The sequence below is a fragment of the Gigantopelta aegis genome, chromosome 8 (assembly GCF_016097555.1).
Source record: "Gigantopelta aegis isolate Gae_Host chromosome 8, Gae_host_genome, whole genome shotgun sequence".
NCBI classification, from domain to species: domain Eukaryota; kingdom Metazoa; phylum Mollusca; class Gastropoda; order Neomphalida; family Peltospiridae; genus Gigantopelta; species Gigantopelta aegis.
This window is the reverse complement of record NC_054706.1, coordinates 71052500-71069964: the sequence shown is the minus strand read 5'-3', so window position 1 is coordinate 71069964 and position 17465 is coordinate 71052500. Positions and strand designations below refer to the sequence as shown.

The window sequence follows — 17465 nt, the reverse complement described above, 5'->3', positions numbered from 1 at the left end:
CATCAACAATGGAGGTTGATAGTCTTCTCTGACGAGAGCCGGTACTGCGTTTCCAACTCGGATGGCAGAGTGAGGGTGTGGCGTAGGAGGGGTGAATGCTACAGAGACGCATGTGTCCTGGAGAGAGACCCGTGGGGTGGCCAAAGCATCATGGTTTGGGGTGCTATAGGCCTAAATCAGAGAATTGGGCCCCATTTGTTCCAAAATGTTGGTGCAGGCAGAGGGAATGGCATCACAGCGCAGCGCTACGTTGACCAGATTCTAACACCTCACATAGTGCCCTTCTTCACGCGTCACCATAACCACGTGTTCCAGCAGGATAATGCTCGCCCCCACACGGCCAGGATCACCATGGACTTCCTGCGTCAGCACAACATCAGAACCATGCCGTGGCCGGCTCTCAGCCCTGATTTGAACCCGATTGAACACCTGTGGGATGAAATCCAGAGACGGCTTAACCAGGTGGTCCCACAGCCGACAACTCGTGTGCAACTGGAGGCAGCTTTCCTGAGGGTGTGGGCACAGGTGCCAATGGCTTTTGTGAACCGCCTCGTGCACTCCATGTACCGACGGTGTATGGCCGTTTTGAACACCCAGGGAGGACATACACGGTATTGAACATGTCACGCCCTACAATCTCGATGTGCTGGATCCCCCCACTACCTGAACACAGGCAAACGACCCAGAGACTGTGGTCAAAGTGCATCCAATAAATTGACTTTATCAGATTTTTCAAAATTTATCTTTGATATTAATAAATTGAAACATATTTTCTCAGCCACACGTCGCGTTTCTTTTGCGGTTCAGTATATAATACCATATTTAAGAGCAGTTGTATATGGCAAGTCAAATACCATGTAAAAAGAAATTATTGAAATCTTTACAGTATGAATTATAGGCCAAAACCAACTTTTCTTCAGTGCTAACTTTGATTCAAACTCCATTCAGAGCCATGTACAGAGATTATTGTCAAGGTCAAGGTCATTGTGAACTTGCATGATCGAGTGATGGCTAATTAATTAACCAGTATAGTTTAATTAAATAAAATGACAAAATCATAATATTTTTTATTATGCACTGAATATGTGCTATAGGGTGTATACTACCAAATCAAATCCCATAGACGACAATAGTAACATATGCGGCTAAAACTCCTACCTGCAAAGTATCAACCGACATAAACGCCACGGATATAAATACTACCACCCCTTACACTTAAAGTGAATCAGAAAAAAATGGGGGTCAAGCTGCTCGTTTCTGAGATAATGGGTAGCGTCTATGACTACCCTAGTTTCGCACAAAATTCGAGTACTTTTTTTTACAGGTACCCCATACATGTTTCAAGCACAAGGCTACTTGACACATTGGTACTAGATGAAATAAAATTGCACATTTATTTTACCCAGATGAAACTTATTTTTTACAACCAACACACTCACATTTATAACCAATCACAGGACTTGTGGTGTTCACTTCTCTATCAAAAGTTCGGTGCACCTCGAACTTTGACCCAGCCGGAAGTTATTTGGTATAGTACTACCAGTAGCCGTTGATTAATCAATGTGCTCTAGTGGTGTCGTTGAACAAAATGGACAGACATTTGGACAGTTATAATCGCCAACAGCAGAGTGCTCAGGGTAGGGTACTTTTATTATGCAATTATTTTCAAATAGGATAGCACAGCACGTGTCACATTATTCTATATACTGGTTGTGGAATTGAAAAAGATCTTTGCCTATGGTATTGTAAAGGGTTGTGTATCAGTAAAACAATACAAACAAACAATATAAAAAACCAAACAGCCAGAACTTACATCGACAGAAAGTTTATTAACTGTCTTATACATTACACTAATATTGTTGGTACTGCGTACACAAGAGAAAATATTAGGGAAACAATCCTCCCTGTCAATAAGCAACAATGTTTGTTGTTTTCTGTTCTGTGGTACATCCAGCCACAAAATATCGAGCACATGCATACAAGCCGAGAACTGTATAGTTCATTATAATAATCAATAATCTGATCAAGAAACCCAAAACGGGCAAGAAAAATAAAATTACAAATAAATACCATTAAGTTATCATGTATTTAAATAATATCTATGAATTACATTAAAATGCATAACGAAAAAGAAAAAAAGGCTATTTTGGCTAATGAATGTTTTGTTGTTTTTTTTCAAAGTTTTTTTTATTTTGGTCTTAAACCAACAAACACAATTCTAGTCACTTTGTTGAAGGAACAAGCGAAAAACGACAAAAATGTTCCAATTCATGGACTATATGAACTGTTTCGTGTTTATTGGTGATTATCCAAAGGCACATGTAGAAGAATAACAAAAAGGCACAGTAGCGCTAATATTCGTCGTCAACCCCGTTGGACGGTGGAGAACAGAACGGACTGAGTGTCGACCGACCGCGGACTTGTCTGGGGCTGGAAAGGTAGTTCGGAGACTGTAAAATAAACAAATAAACAAATTAATATCTTAGAATTCAAACGCAGTCACAAAGACATTGGGAAAAAAAGATAAGATTTAGCATTGTGTATTTTTAAATATAGTAAAACAAATACTAGACTGAATACACCAACATTTGATCTGGAATCTAGTAATAAAAATTCAAAACTGATACTGTAAGTTTTCAATTGTTTTAACACTGACATAATAAGGATTTACAATTGCATAATTTTTAAGTGTAGTAAAGCATATACTAGACTGAATACTAGCTGTATTTTGTTAAAATACAGGCATGACATACAATTCTTGACCAAACATTTGATCTGGAATCTAATAAAGATTCAAAATTGATAGTGTAATTTTCTGACTGTTTTAATAATATTACGCAATAAGGATTTAGCATTGCATAATGTTTAAGTGTAGTAAGTTAAATACTAGACTGAATACTACATGTATATGTAGTTAAACAAATATGATGTAAAATTCTTTAAACAAACATTTGATCTCTAATCTAGTCGTAAAGATTCAAAACTGATGCTGATTGTTTGAACAAAATGATGTAACAAGGATTTAACATTGCAAAATTTTAAAGTGTAGAAAAGCAAATAACAGTACTAGATGACTGTAAATGTAGTATTCAAACAGGTATGACATAAAATGTTTTAAACAAACATTTGATCTCGAATCTATAAGTTTCTGATTGTTTTAACAATGTTAACACTATATAAACATTACATACCTTTCCAGTAGCATTTTACAGTATGCATAAACTAAATAATACAATTTTTATATATATTTTTTTTAAATTATTTTTTGTGTTAATAAAACTTTGCATTATTTACAGTCTGTAATTCTTTGTTGATTGTGTCCCCATTCTGGGAACAATATATGGCAACATTATAAACAAATTTAAATATTTTTGAAGAATTTAATTATAAATTTCAATCAATATAAGTTCTATTTAAAGAACAAACTAAAATAGGTTTGGCTGCATGCACACACACACATCAACAAACGTTAAACGTTGCTGCAATAAGTCTGCACTCCTGTAACATGGCAAACCAAAATCAATTTCATTACTATAGTCATTAGTCTATAATATTGTCTTCAGTGACAGTAGTCAATAACACTGTTTTAATTAAAATACATTCATCTAATAATAATGTCAGTAACATCGTTTTAATTAAATTTTATTAGTTAATAATAATAATGGTTTTAACTATTTGGGTTTATTTTTGTTACTTTCTCAAAGTTCTGATACAAAATTTTCCTTTCAATTTGTTAATTGGGGAATTTGAATTCTCTTTATGTCACAAGAATTAGTTTGGAAACAAATTTTGATATATGAGGTGGTTATTATGGGGCTATTGTGTTTGGTTCTGAGCCCACAATTAGTTTTGCCATTATAATGCCTTATTGACAAATATGGGGTGGTTTTTTGTGGAGCTGCCTATTTCATGATCATAGAAAATTGATATTAAATAAAATGTGATTTATACTTTCAAGGACAGTACAGGGTTCAGTGTTTCAAAATGGAAGAAACACAAATTAATTTTAGGTAGGTAGGTAGGTAACTAGTTTTATGTGCTCATATACCACTAGGGTTTTGAACATGCCTATCCCGAGTCCGACCTCAGATAAGATCGGGGACCTGACTCAGGACAGGACTTGATTACTTAACAGATAATTTAGAAATTTTGATTTAAGTCCTAATAATAAATGGGGCTTAATTTTAATTTAAAAGGGATCTGTATCAGACAAGACTTTAATGTATTCTTATCAAACTTAACTTTTTAAAAAGAATCGTGCATGTTAAAGTATTTGAATTATTCCTAATATCTAATTATTCCTAATTTATATGATATTTTTTTTTTTAATTGTTTTATCTACAATATTCTGTAAAAAGGACCTTAAAAAAATGGAATACTGTACACAAGAAAAACAAAACTGACAAAACACCAAATTAGAGAAATATTACAGTTTAGCAATGTATCACACTGTATATGTTACATATTTCACAAGTATGCAATGTATGCATTACATACCACAATGAGCAAGGTACATATTATATATCAGTTTTACAATGTATACATTGCACATCTCATAGTTAAGCAATATATACATATATGATACATCACACAGTTGGCAATGTATACATTATATATCACACAGTTTAGCAATGTATACTTTATATATCACACAGTTATGCAATGTATACATTATGTATCACACAGTTTAGCAAAATAAGACCACACATTGTCAGTGGGGTGGTTCTTGTGTTGGATAAGTAATTATGGGTTTCACAATAATACAGTAGGGCAATAACTTGGTTTATGGATGGTGGGCACAAAAAAAAAAAAAATCAGCAGGGGTGATAATGTTTAGACTGAGGTTTTGTTTGTTATTGAAGATTGGAATTTTTCAGTATTAATGCCAAATCATGCTTATTGCTTGCCAAAACTGGTACTGTGTTGTGAATAACGGTCCCTTTGGCGATGATTAGCTTGTAAAGACAAGCTACTTTGTGGTCCTTTTGCTTCTCATTTTTCACTGGCAGAAAAATAACAACATTTCTTGAGAATTGTACCTCCTACATCATTATTGAGGTTAATAAATCAACTAACATTTTTAGTTATTTTATAACAAGCTTGCGGATGCATTAATTAATCAATTAATTCAAAGCTGAAGCAGACATTTAAAAAACCTTTGTTTTTTAAAAACGGACTAAACAATGATTTATAATCTATTGAGTCTACATTTTCACATGAAGGGTGTTTTGCTTAGCAAGAGCTAAGGAAACTGGTGTAAACAACATGACAAAAATGAACAAGTGAACAACAGCCCGTCAGCCATCGATGCTACACTTACTGGTTACTGAGACGACTCTCTCGCACGTGCAATTGGCTACAAGACGGAAGCAGACACCAAAATCAGGTCACAGTTTAAAATCCTAAACAGTGTGCTTATTTAACACAATTTAAATGTAGAAAGTTTGGGTTTTGGGAGCATTCATAGTTGGAAAAGAAAGAAAAAAAACTACAATCATAATATATTTCTAGCTTCAAAGATACACAAACAATGATACTAGTAACAATGATACTAGGCCTCCTAGAAATTTTTGTTTGATTTTCCAATTTTTGTCTTTCACAAATTAATCAAAACAATTTTTTTGGTGTATTACAATTTATGAAATTGTCGTGTCAAATATAAATAGTGTTTGGATCGCCATATATTTATGACATACCTGCCTAAAATTAACCAAGTGTATTAACCAAGCAACCATGATAGCCACTATGGTCAAGCCATTTTGGATGTACATTACATGTCTACAGAAATATATACACTACTAACATATTCATGATCTAAAATATTTTGGGAGGCCCATTATAATAAACTGTCTATAAAATCTACATAGGATATTTTCAGTGTCGAAGAATTGCCAAACTCTAGGTGCTCTGTTATATGCAGGAGGGATTCCAGAGCAGAAGAGTGTCCACTCTGTTTACCTTTATGACTGAGACCCAGCTCTAAAGCTGCGGTCAGTGCTCCGGGCTCGACCAAGCGGCTGTAAATCAAACTCTTAATGTTAGTGCATTGAACAATCGATAAAATATGTCCATTTCTTAAATTTTATCTTAGTAAGACTTTTAATTTCCTCTGTAAGAAAAGGTTCTATTCCACAATTACATAACACAAAAATCTGCCATTTTGTACACCACCATTCCCCTCCTTCCATGTAACATTTTGTAATGCCGAGACCAACCCCTCAAAAATTACATAATACTTATCAACACACCTCCCTCTCCTTGGCCTGTCATTGTGACATAATTTGACCATTATTAGTTGATTTTCTCTTTGTATTTGACTGGCTACATTTTTATCATGAGACCTTGTTTTAATTTTTTTTACATAACCTTTTGACCAAAAAAAACCTTTCCTTGCCAATAACATTTTGTAATGCATCCCATGATAACCTATCCACCCCTAGAGTGTTATGTAATTGTTGAAAGACCCTAAACATTTTGTAATGCATCCCATGATAACCTATCCACCCCTAGAGTGTTATGTAATTGTTGAAAGACCCTAAACATTTTTCTTCATTTGTATATCATCTTATTAAAGCATAGTAATAATTTAAAATATTTTTGGCATTATTCTTTATCCTTATTGCCAAAATTACATTAATGTTTAGTTGTTCTACAGACAGTCTGGATGTAGCTACTTACAGCTGGGCTGGCGCTGGTGCGGGCCACAGACACGGAGCTGCGGTTCTTGGCACGCAGTTTCTGCACGGTGCCCTCGGCCGTGTCGGCACGCTCTTCAGCATCCTCCAACTCGTGCTGCACCTTGCGGAACTTCGCCAGGTTGATAGCAGCTATTTCCTCCTGTAACACAAAATATGGTAATGAAGTTAAAAGTTTATTTTGTTTAAAGATCCCAGTAATGTGATTAATTAGTTAAACACTGGCTATTTGATGTCATATATTTAGTTTTTCTGACATATAGTCTTTAGGGAAGAAAATTTCCTCCTGTAACAAAATTATGGTAATGAAGTTAAAGTTTATTTTGTTTAATGATACACCACTAATGCGATTAATTTATTAATTAAACATTGTATATCGGATGTCAAATATTTGTTAATTCTGACAAATAGTCTTTAGGGAAGAAAAAAAAAACCGCTGCATTTTTCCATTGGCATTGAGAAAAAATGTATGTGCACTTTCCTACTGACAGGATAGCACATACCACAAACTTTGTTATACCAGTTGTAGGGTTCTGGTTGAGAAAAAGGTAAGGAATACAATTTTGATTAGTAAATATCACAGAGAAAACTTATAGCATCCTTAACTTGTCGTTTGTAAGTTTTGATCTTCTCGTTGAGAACATGGTAAGGAAAGGTTGAAGTGATTTTATTTTTTTTAATGACACTATAGCACATTGATTTTTTAATCATGCCATGGCCTTTGATATACCAGTCATGGTGCACATTATGGAATGCAAAAAAGCCTAATGGCCCACCAACAGTGATCGATCCAAGACCGACAGTAACATGGTAAGGAACACAATCGTGATAGGAAACTTATGGCCTCCTCGCTTGTAAGTTTTGATCTTCTGGTTGAGATAAGGTAAGGAATGATATGTCGCTTTAAGTTTTGATCTTCTGGCAAGGAATGATATGCCGCTTGTAAGTTTTGATCTTCTGTTTGAGATAAGGTAAGGAATGATATGGTACTTGTATAAGTTTTGATCTTCTGTTTGAGATAAGGCGAGGAATGATATGCCGCTTGTAAGTTTTGATCTTCTGTTTGAGATAAGGTAAGGAATGATATGGCACTTGTAAGTTTTGATCTTCTGTTTGAGATAAGGCAAGGAATGATATGCCGCTTGTAAGTTTTGATCTTCCGTTTGAGATAAGGTGAGGAATGATATGCCGCTTGTAAGTTTTGATCTTCCGTTTGAGATAAGGCGAGGAATGATATGCCGCTTGTAAGTTTTGATCTTCCGTTTGAGATAAGGCGAGGAATGATATGCCGCTTGTAAGTTTTGATCTTCTGTTTGAAATAAGGTAAGGAATGGTATGGCACTTGTAAGTTTTGATCTTCTGTTTGAGATAAGGTAAGGAACTTACGGCCTCCTCGACTTGTCGTTTGTATGTTTTGATCTTCTGGTTCAGCTTGTCGATGACGTCCTGGAGTCTCTCCTGGTTCTTGTGGTCCTCCTCCGACTGGAACGCGAGTTCCTTCAGTCGGCGGTCCGCCTTTCGCAGGTTCTTCTGGGTCTCCGCGTGACGCCGCTGCTCGTTGTCAAATTCATTCTCCAGCTCTCGCACCTAGGAGACAAAGAAAAGAATCACTATCTTTGAAAGAAATAAGATATTTGAGAAATGTAGGTGGCTGTGTCTACCATAGGCATTGTCCAACTCTCTCTCTAGCTTTCGCACTTCGGGGAGAGAAAAAAAGAATGTTTGTTTAAAGACGCTTCAGCCTATTATAAACTACAACTATTTAGTATCTAACATATCACTCTCCAGCTCTCACAACTAGGATGGAGAAGGAAAGAATCACTATCTTTGAAAGTAGGAAGCTATTTGAGAAAAGTAGATGGCTATATCTACTGAATGCATTGTCAAACTCATTCTCAAGCTCTCACACATAAGAAATTGCATAAATATATTACTGTCGTGATTATGTATATATTTGTTTTTCAAAAGCATTAAACATTTAATATGTCTGAATCAAAGAAAAGGAATGCACTATCTACATGTGTGTATTTCAGGTTACCTCAGCACATTTTAAGCTGGGATTAATTGGTATCTAACAACTGGTTATTTCAACATCGGTCACTCTCGATCCCCACAGGGTTCATACACTTAAAGGAAGTCAAAATTCCAGGGTTTTTCAAGCACTTTCCAGGTCAACTTTACCAAAATTCCAGGACCTTACCGAGTTTCCACAGGTCGTTAAACACGCAAGTCCCAACCATCTTTGTGGGTTTACAATAGATTCATTAACTTGACACGCTCCCTGAACTTGCTAAATACCCAGCAGCAAAAAGTGACAAACTTTCTTTTCCAATATGGCGACGCTGTCGCTTGGATCTCGTGGCCGCGTGATCCTCGCATCGCAAGATAAAAAACAACAACAAACATTCACACGTCAACTGAGCCGGTAAACATCGATTGGCCGGACAATTGGCATTTGATTGTGCCGCGGAAATGAAACAAATAATTTAATTACATGTTAAATAAAGTAAATAAAGCCTCTGTTTTAGGCGTTTATATTTTATTTGACATCAAATTATCATTTTCAAGGGTTTTCCAGACCGCAAGATGATTTTCAAGGGTATTCAAGCACTGGAATACATTAGTTTATTTTTAAGGGTTTTCAAGGGTTTTCCAGGCGCATACGAACCCTGTCCCCATCATTCCCCTGAGAGCAATCTTTAGCTCCCCAAGCATGTGAATTTATATGGTATTAATATGGTAATATCTGAAATGGCTCCCCTATAATGTTACTTTAGAGAGAAATGAATCAGAAAGAAAGAAAGAAATGTTTTATTTAACGACGCACTCAACATATTTTATTTACGGTTATATGGCGTCAGACATATGGTTAAGGACCACACAGATTTTGAGAGGAAACCCGCTGTCGCCACTACATGGGCTACTCTTTCCGATTAACAGCAAGGAATCTTTTATTTGCACTTCCCACAGGCAAGATAGCACAAACCATGGCCTTTGTTGAACCAGTTATGGATCACTGGTCGGTGCAAGTGGTTTACACCTACCCATTGAGCCTTGCAGAGCACTCACTCAGGGTTTGGAGTCAGTATCTGGATTAAAAATCCCATGCTTCGACTGGGATCCGAACCCAGTACCTACCAGCCTGTAGACCGATGGCCTACCACAATACCACCAAGGCCGGTGAGAAATGAATCAATGCCCTCAGTTTTTTTCACAGCGATACCTGCATAGGCAACACTGATTTGGGTCCACATTAATTCAAGATGGCTGCACTCACACTCTGTTCTAGTTTCTGTATGACTACACTTACATTAATCAACATTAATTCAAGATGTCCGTACTCACCCTCTGTTCTATTTTCTGTATGACTACACTTAAATTAATCAAGGTTAATTCAAGATGTCCGCACTCACACTCTGTTCTAGTTTCTGTATGACTACACTTACATTAATCAACGTTAATTCAAGATGTCCGCACTCACCCTCTGTTCTAGTTTCTGTATGACTACACTTACATTAATCAACGTTAATTCAAGATGTCCGTACTCACCCTCTGTTCTAGTTTCTGTATGACTACACTTAAATTAATCAAGGTTAATTCAAGATGTCCGCACTCACCCTCTGTTCTAGTTTCTGTATGACTACACTTAAATTAATCAAGGTTAATTCAAGATGTCCGCACTCACCCTCTGTTCTAGTTTCTGTTTGACTACACTTACATTAATCAAGGTTAATTCAAGACGGCCGCACTCACCCTCTGTTCTAGTTTCTGTATGACTACACTTACATTAATCAAGGTTAATTCAAGACGTCCGCACTCACCCTCTGTTCTAGTTTCTGTATGACTACACTTACATTAATCAAGGTTAATTCAAGACGTCCGCACTCACCCTCTGTTCTAGTTTCTGTATGACTACACTTACATTAATCAAGGTTAATTCAAGATGTCCGCACTCACCCTCTGTTCTAGTTTCTGTATGACTACACTTACATTAATCAAGGTTAATTCAATACGTCCGCACTCACCCTTTGTTCTAGTTTCTGTATGACTACACTTACATTAATCAAGGTTAATTCAAGATGTCCGCACTCACACTCTGTTCTAGTTTCTGTATGACTACACTTACATTAATCAAGGTTAATTCAAGATGTCCGCACTCACCCTCTGTTCTAGTTTCTGTATGACTACACTTACATTAATCAAGGTTAATTCAAGACGGCCGCACTCACCCTCTGTTCTAGTTTCTGTATGACTACACTTACATTAATCAAGGTTAATTCAAGATGGCCGCACTCACCCTCTGTTCTAGTTTCTGTATGACTACACTTACATTAATCAAGGTTAATTCAAGATGTCCGCACTCACCCTCTGTTCTAGTTTCTGTATGACTACACTTACATTAATCAAGGTTAATTCAAGATGTCCGCACTCACCCTCTGTTCTAGTTTCTGTATGACTACACTTACATTAATCAAGGTTAATTCAAGATGTCCGCACTCACCCTCTGTTCTAGTTTCTGTATGACTACACTTACATTAATCAAGGTTAATTCAAGATGTCTGCACTCACACTCTGTTCTAGTTTCTGTATGACTACACTTACATTAATCAAGGTTAATTCAAGACGGCCGCACTCACCCTCTGTTCTAGTTTCTGTATGACTACACTTACATTAATCAAGGTTAATTCAAGACGGCCGCACTCACCCTCTGTTCTAGTTTCTGTATGACTACACTTACATTAATCAAGGTTAATTCAAGACGGCCGCACTCACACTCTGTTCTAGTTTCTGTATGACTACACTTACATTAATCAAGGTTAATTCAAGACGGCCGCACTCACCCTCTGTTCTAGTTTCTGTATGACTACACTTACATTAATCAAGGTTAATTCAAGACGGCCGCACTCACCCTCTGTTCTAGTTTCTGTATGACTACACTTACATTAATCAAGGTTAATTCAAGATGTCCGCACTCACCCTCTGTTCTAGTTTCTGTATGAGTTTCTTGCCTCCCTTGAGAGCCTGGCCCTCGGCCTCATCCAGTCGGACCTGTAGCTCCTTCACCTGGCTCTCGAGGTTCTTACGCAGCTTCTCCACCTGCATGCCGTGGTCCTGTTCCTGGCGCAGCTCGTCCGCCAAGCGGGCAGCATCCGCCAGCGCCTTCTTACATCGGTCCTCCGAGTTCCGCAGTTCCGTGTTCATCTCGTCAAGGTCAGCCTGGGGAAAAGAAAGAGTGGGAAAATTGGGTACGGTTGTTATTTGTTACCCGTAACTTGATCTATGAAGATTGGTAAAAATTGGGTAAGGTTGACTTGCTGTTTGTTGCCCATAACTTGATCTATGAAGATTGGTAAAAATTGGGTAAGGTTGTTGTTTGTTACCCTTAATTTGATCTATGAAGATTTGTAAAATTGGACAAGTTTGTTGTTTGTTGCCAGTAATGTATGATGATTAGTCAAATTGGGTAAGTGCGTACTTTGATACCAATAACTTGACATATGAAGATTGGGTATGGTTGTTGTTTGTTTTCAATAACTTGATATATGAAGATTAGTAAAATTGGGTAAGGTTGTTGGTTACCAATAATATATAATAAATGGTAAAATTTGGCAAAATTGGGTAAGGTTGTTGTTTGTTACTGATAATGATAAATGAAGATTGGTAAAATTGGGTAAGCTTGTTTCTTACCGATAACTTGACATATGAAGATTGGTCAAATTGGTCAAAATTGGGTAAGCTTGTTGTTTGTTGCCAATAACTTGATATATAAAGATTGGAAAAATTGTGTAAGACTGTTGTTTGTCATTTATGACCTTGTTATTTGTTACCCATAACTTGGTATATAATCAGTTCAAATTCAGTTACGGTTCTTTGTTGCCGATAACTTGATATATGAAGATTAGTAAAGCAATGGATGTCACTTAAACATTTAGCAGTCATTAAATATTTACTTAAAATTAATAATTTTTACCCACACCCAACACTTTTTAACCTGTATTTTGAAAGTAGCCAAAATGCATTTGATAACCCCCTCTTCCCATTATAAAACTAAAACTGAACCTAAAAACTGACCGTCATTGCAGTGACATCTCCCTCCAGCTTCCTCTTCTGCCCCGAGATCGACGACACCTGGGCCTGCAGCTCATTGACGCGGTCGTTGGCGTCTGCCAGTTCATTCTCCGACGCCTTGCGGCCACGTTCAGCCTGCTCCAAGTGAGTCCTCAGCTCCTCGCACTCCCCGTTTAGCATCGCGCACTTGCGCTCGGCCATGTTGAATGACTCGCGTGCCTCGTCGCGGTTGCGTTGCTCCTCCTCCACCTGACTCTGCAGCTCCTGCACGTGCTGCTGGTAACGCTTGATGTTTTTCTCCAGCTCGGCCTTGCCACGGTTCGAAGTGTCCAGGGCGATCTCCAACTCGTTGATGTCCTGTTCCAGCTTCTTCTTGATGCGCAGGGCTTCGGCTTTGCCCTTCGATTCCGCCTCGAGGCTGGCCTGCATCGAGTCCATGGCTCGCTGGTGGTTACGACTGAAAAAAAGGAAACAATCTGCTTGTGATGTAGTGTTGGTATATTTCTTTCAACATTACTTGTCCTCAACAAGTGCAACCCCCCCCCCCCCCCCCATGCAAGTGGTCTGGTCCGAACATCCCAACAGCCAATGGGATGGCCTAAAATTCTTCTACTGTATGCTCCCTGTAGTTCCGGTCATGTGACTATAACTTCCTTCTTTTTCTCTTCGCTGTCGGTATAAGCAGTAGCAAGTGAGAATTTTCCTATTAACTCGGTAGAGCGCTGGACTCTGTGGTTTGAAACCCCTTTGTTACATTTGCTTAACAAAATAACAGAACATTTTAAACTAGTTATTTGGTGTCTAACATATGGTTGTTTTAAAACATGGTCAAAATAGTAATCTGAGAGATAGAGAGAAAATTTGTTAACACAGAAACAGAATAGACTACTAAAAATGTATTTTATTTAAATTCAACTTTTAAAGGAAATATGTTCCTGTGGTTTTGGACTGTGAACAGAGATCAAGAGAAATATAACAGAGATATTGGGGGAGGGATTAAGGGTTTTTAGTTGTTTTTGTTTTTTAATTCACAGAATCCCTGTTACAGAAAAACTTGTTCCCACCCAGCAATAAAACTAAACAGAGAAAAGCACTTAAATTTTTAAAAAATAATTTGAGGGATTGAACGATAGCTCTAAAGTTAGCACCAAAATTTGCCAACTTATATAACACATGTATGTTTTACGTGAAAACAACTTTTATTGGCATTACAATAAGATAATTTAGTTTTCTCAGATTTGCTGTTGTATGTTTCTTTGTTATTATTTATTAATTTTATTGATACATGATGTCCATATTTTGGATGAAAGAAAAATACACATAACAACAACAGTTTTACATAGATTATGAGAAATGATGACAAAGATAACAGCACTTACCGAGTGTTCTCGAACTCTTCGTCTTTCTCAGCAAGCCTCCTGTCAATCTCCGACCTGACGGTGGAGATCTCGAGCTGGGCCCGCATCACCTTGGCCTCCTCCTGTTCGAGGGCGGCCTCGGCCTCCTCCAGGGCAGCCTGCAGCTCCTCCTTCTCCAGCTCGAGCCGCTTGCGTGCCTTCTCGACCTCGTGGATGCTGCGGCCACCGTCGGTGAGCTGCTCGGTGAGGTCGTGGATCTCCTCGGCCAAGTTCTTGTTTTCGCGACGCAGCGCCTCAATCGAGTCCTGCGACTCCTCGTACTGCGCCTTCACGCGGAACAGCTCCGCCGAGTAGCTGCGCGCCTCCTTCTGTGCGTTCTCCAGCTCCTGCTGTAGGTCGTGGCACTTTGTCTGCCACTCCTGGAGCGTCTTGTCGAAAGATCGCTGCTTCTTCTCCAGGTTATTGGCGTTAGCATTGGCCTGTGGATGGAAAAATTGTCAGTATTTTATATGTGTGCATGAAGCTTTTTGATCGAAGTACAAGAACACGAACAGTTTTTCAGAAAGAACTAAAATCCAGGGCCCTGTTTTATGAAAAGGAAAGTTGGTACCCAACACAACAGATACTATTTAATACAAACATTATTTCACTGGGAAAATGTGTTTTAATTAAAATTTAATAATGTTTAGAATTTGCAAACTGAAAAATCTATAATCTTTCCCACAGGAAACACCTTTTTTGATACTATGGAATTTATTACAAGTTATTTACTTCTAAGCCGACTGTTTTCTAAATTGCACACAAAATAGTAATTTTTTGTTATTTCCAAAACACTTTTAATTTTTTTCTCACGTCAAACCAAACTAAAATTATTTATAAAAAACCATCTTTATAGGAGGATGGGATGGACTATAGTAAAAAAATCCACCAAGTCGAGTCCGACATGTCACGTGAGCCCATCTTACTCGTTCCACGTCAACCATGAGATCCTCCAGCTCTCCCTGTAGTCTGGCCTTGGCCTTCTCAAGGGCGTTGACCTTCGCGGCCGCAGCCTCAGCATTCTGTTCAGCTTCAGTCAGTTTGGCCTGCAGCTTACGCCTAGAGGCAAAGAAAAACATTTTTAATAATTTATAATGTTTGTGAAAATCATGTTTTTGTGTGATATTTTTAAAGTGTGATAAACTTTGTTCTTGTGTAATATTTAAATGTAAACTTTGTTCTTGTGTGATATTTAAATGTGACAAATAGTTTTCTTGTGTGATAGTTAAAGTTGGCAATAGACAGGATGAGCCTCTCGACTCAATAGAGGAAATCTCCAGTTGCCATAAAGGCTACTCCTAATGACAAGAATTCTGAGAAATTAAATATCTTGTCTTCCATAAAACATTTCACTGCTACTATAAGCAGTTTCATTGATCTAGGACTTACACGTACAGTTCGGATTGACCTAGGACTTACATGTACAGTTCGGATTGACCTAGGACTTATAGTTTGTGAGAAACTGATATAAACGCAAAACTTTAACGTTAAACTTTTTTGCAAAACATTGACACTGTCATCATCACTGACATTGAAAAAGTAATACCTATATCTTGCTGTTATACTTTGTGCAGGTGAGACAAAAATCAGTTCAGCATTGCCCCGCCACCAGTCTAGTTTGACTGGTTACTTACTTGCTCTCCTCCAACTCTTCAGCACGGGAGGTACCTTCCGACTCGTACTTGGCACGCCACTGCTGGGCTTCGGTGTTGGCTTTAGACAGTGCCCTCTGGAGGTCAGATCGGGCCTCCTGCTCCTCCTCAAGTTGCTCGCGAATACCGTCAAGGTCAGCGTTCAGGTTGCGCATCTCACTCTGAAGTTTCTGGCGGGCCTGGAAACAACATTATCATAGGATGTGTTCAGGTGGGATGACAATTAGTAACAATCATTAGTTTGGGATTTTGATGTATTATGTGAAATTCTAAACTAATGCAATCTGCAGACATGATTTTTTAGAATTTTATATTATTTTAGCATTTATGTCATATATTTGTTTTTTTACAAAATAGACTAGATTTAATCTGAAATGCTGAAAAATAACTTTTAATCCAATATTATCGCTGGATCTAAAAGTGTGATCGCCTTGTCTATAAGACACTAACACCTACTCTTGTCTCATCCTCCAGTGATCGCCTGGTCTAAAAGACACTTAATACCTACCCGTGTCTTGTCCTCCAGTGATCACCTGGTCTAAAAGACACTGACACCTACCCGTGTCTCGTCCTCCAGTGATCACCTGGTCTAAAAGACACTGACACCTACCCTCGTCTCATCCTTCAGTGATCACCTGGTCTAAAAGACATGAACACCTACCCGTGTCTCATCCTCCAGTGATCGCCTGGTCTAAAAGACACAAATAACTACCCGTGTCTCGTCCTCAAGTGATCGCCCTGTCTAAAAGACACTGACACCTACCCGTGTCTCGTCCTCCAGTGATCGGCGGGCCTCCTCGAGGTTAGCGTTGAGAGAGTTCTTCTCCTTGGTGAGCTGCCCGAGTCGGTGCTCTGCCTCCTCGAGTTGCCGGGTGAGGTCGGCGTTCTCCATCTGCAGTTTGTTCTTCTGGCTCTGCAGGTCGCTCACTAGACGGTTCGCCTCGTCCACCTTCGCCTGTGCCTCCGCGATCTGGTTCTCCATCTGCTTCGTCATCTTGTCAGATGCACCCTGAAGTTTTTTAAATAGATCATTTTACTTTCCAGAGACAAATAGTTATATCATTTTGTCAGACGCATCCTAAAGTTTTGTAAATTGAACATTTTACTTTCCAAAGACAATATAGTCATATTATCTTGTTAAAGGCACCCTAAAGTTTTTTAAGTAAATCATTTTACTTTCCACAGACAAATAGTCATATCATTTTGTCAGACACATCCTAAAGTTTTATAAATAGTTTTATAAATTTTACTTTCGAAAGACAATATAGTCATATCATCTTGTTAAAGGCACTTTAAAGTTTTGTAAATATATCATTTTACTTTCCAAAGACAATATAGTCATATCATCTTGTTAAAGGCACCCTGCAGTTTTTTAAATAGATCATTTTACTTTCTACAGACAATATATCATATCATCTCGTTAAAGGCACCCAGCAGTTTTTTAAATAGATCATTTTACTTTCTATAGACAATATATCATATCATTTTGTTAAAGGCACCCTGCATTTTTAAAAATAAAACATTTTACTTTCTACAGACAATATATCATATCATCTTCTTAAAGGTATGTTACACTTTGTTAAATATACTGTTTCACTTTCCAATTGTAATAGAGTTTGGTAAATAAAACTATTTTATTTTTAATTTGAACT

The 17465-nt window shown here is 37.8% G+C and overlaps 1 protein-coding gene across 7 annotated transcripts in view; it reads right to left on the bottom strand.

Moving 5' to 3' along the window:
* Positions 1–1809: 1809 nt before the first annotated feature.
* LOC121378572 (myosin heavy chain, striated muscle-like) overlaps positions 1810–17465 on the bottom strand; it is a 79496-nt gene continuing 63840 nt past the window's right edge. For 4 of the 7 annotated variants that reach the window (XM_041506811.1, XM_041506812.1, XM_041506810.1 and 1 more), the window contains exons 24-32: positions 16577–16822; positions 15796–15992; positions 15088–15220; positions 14144–14601; positions 12768–13221; positions 11673–11912; positions 8082–8282; positions 6679–6837; positions 1810–2450 (exon numbers count right to left, since the gene is read on the bottom strand). In XM_041506811.1, coding sequence (XP_041362745.1) covers positions 2352–2450; positions 6679–6837; positions 8082–8282; positions 11673–11912; positions 12768–13221; positions 14144–14601; positions 15088–15220; positions 15796–15992; positions 16577–16822 — 2187 coding nt within the window. In that variant the 3' untranslated portion in view covers positions 1810–2351. Of the gene's footprint in view, positions 2451–5320; positions 5357–5958; positions 6018–6678; positions 6838–8081; positions 8283–11672; positions 11913–12767; positions 13222–14143; positions 14602–15087; positions 15221–15795; positions 15993–16576; positions 16823–17465 lie in introns of all 7 variants that reach the window. The other 3 variants (XM_041506815.1, XM_041506814.1, XM_041506816.1) reach the window with 3 other exon arrangements.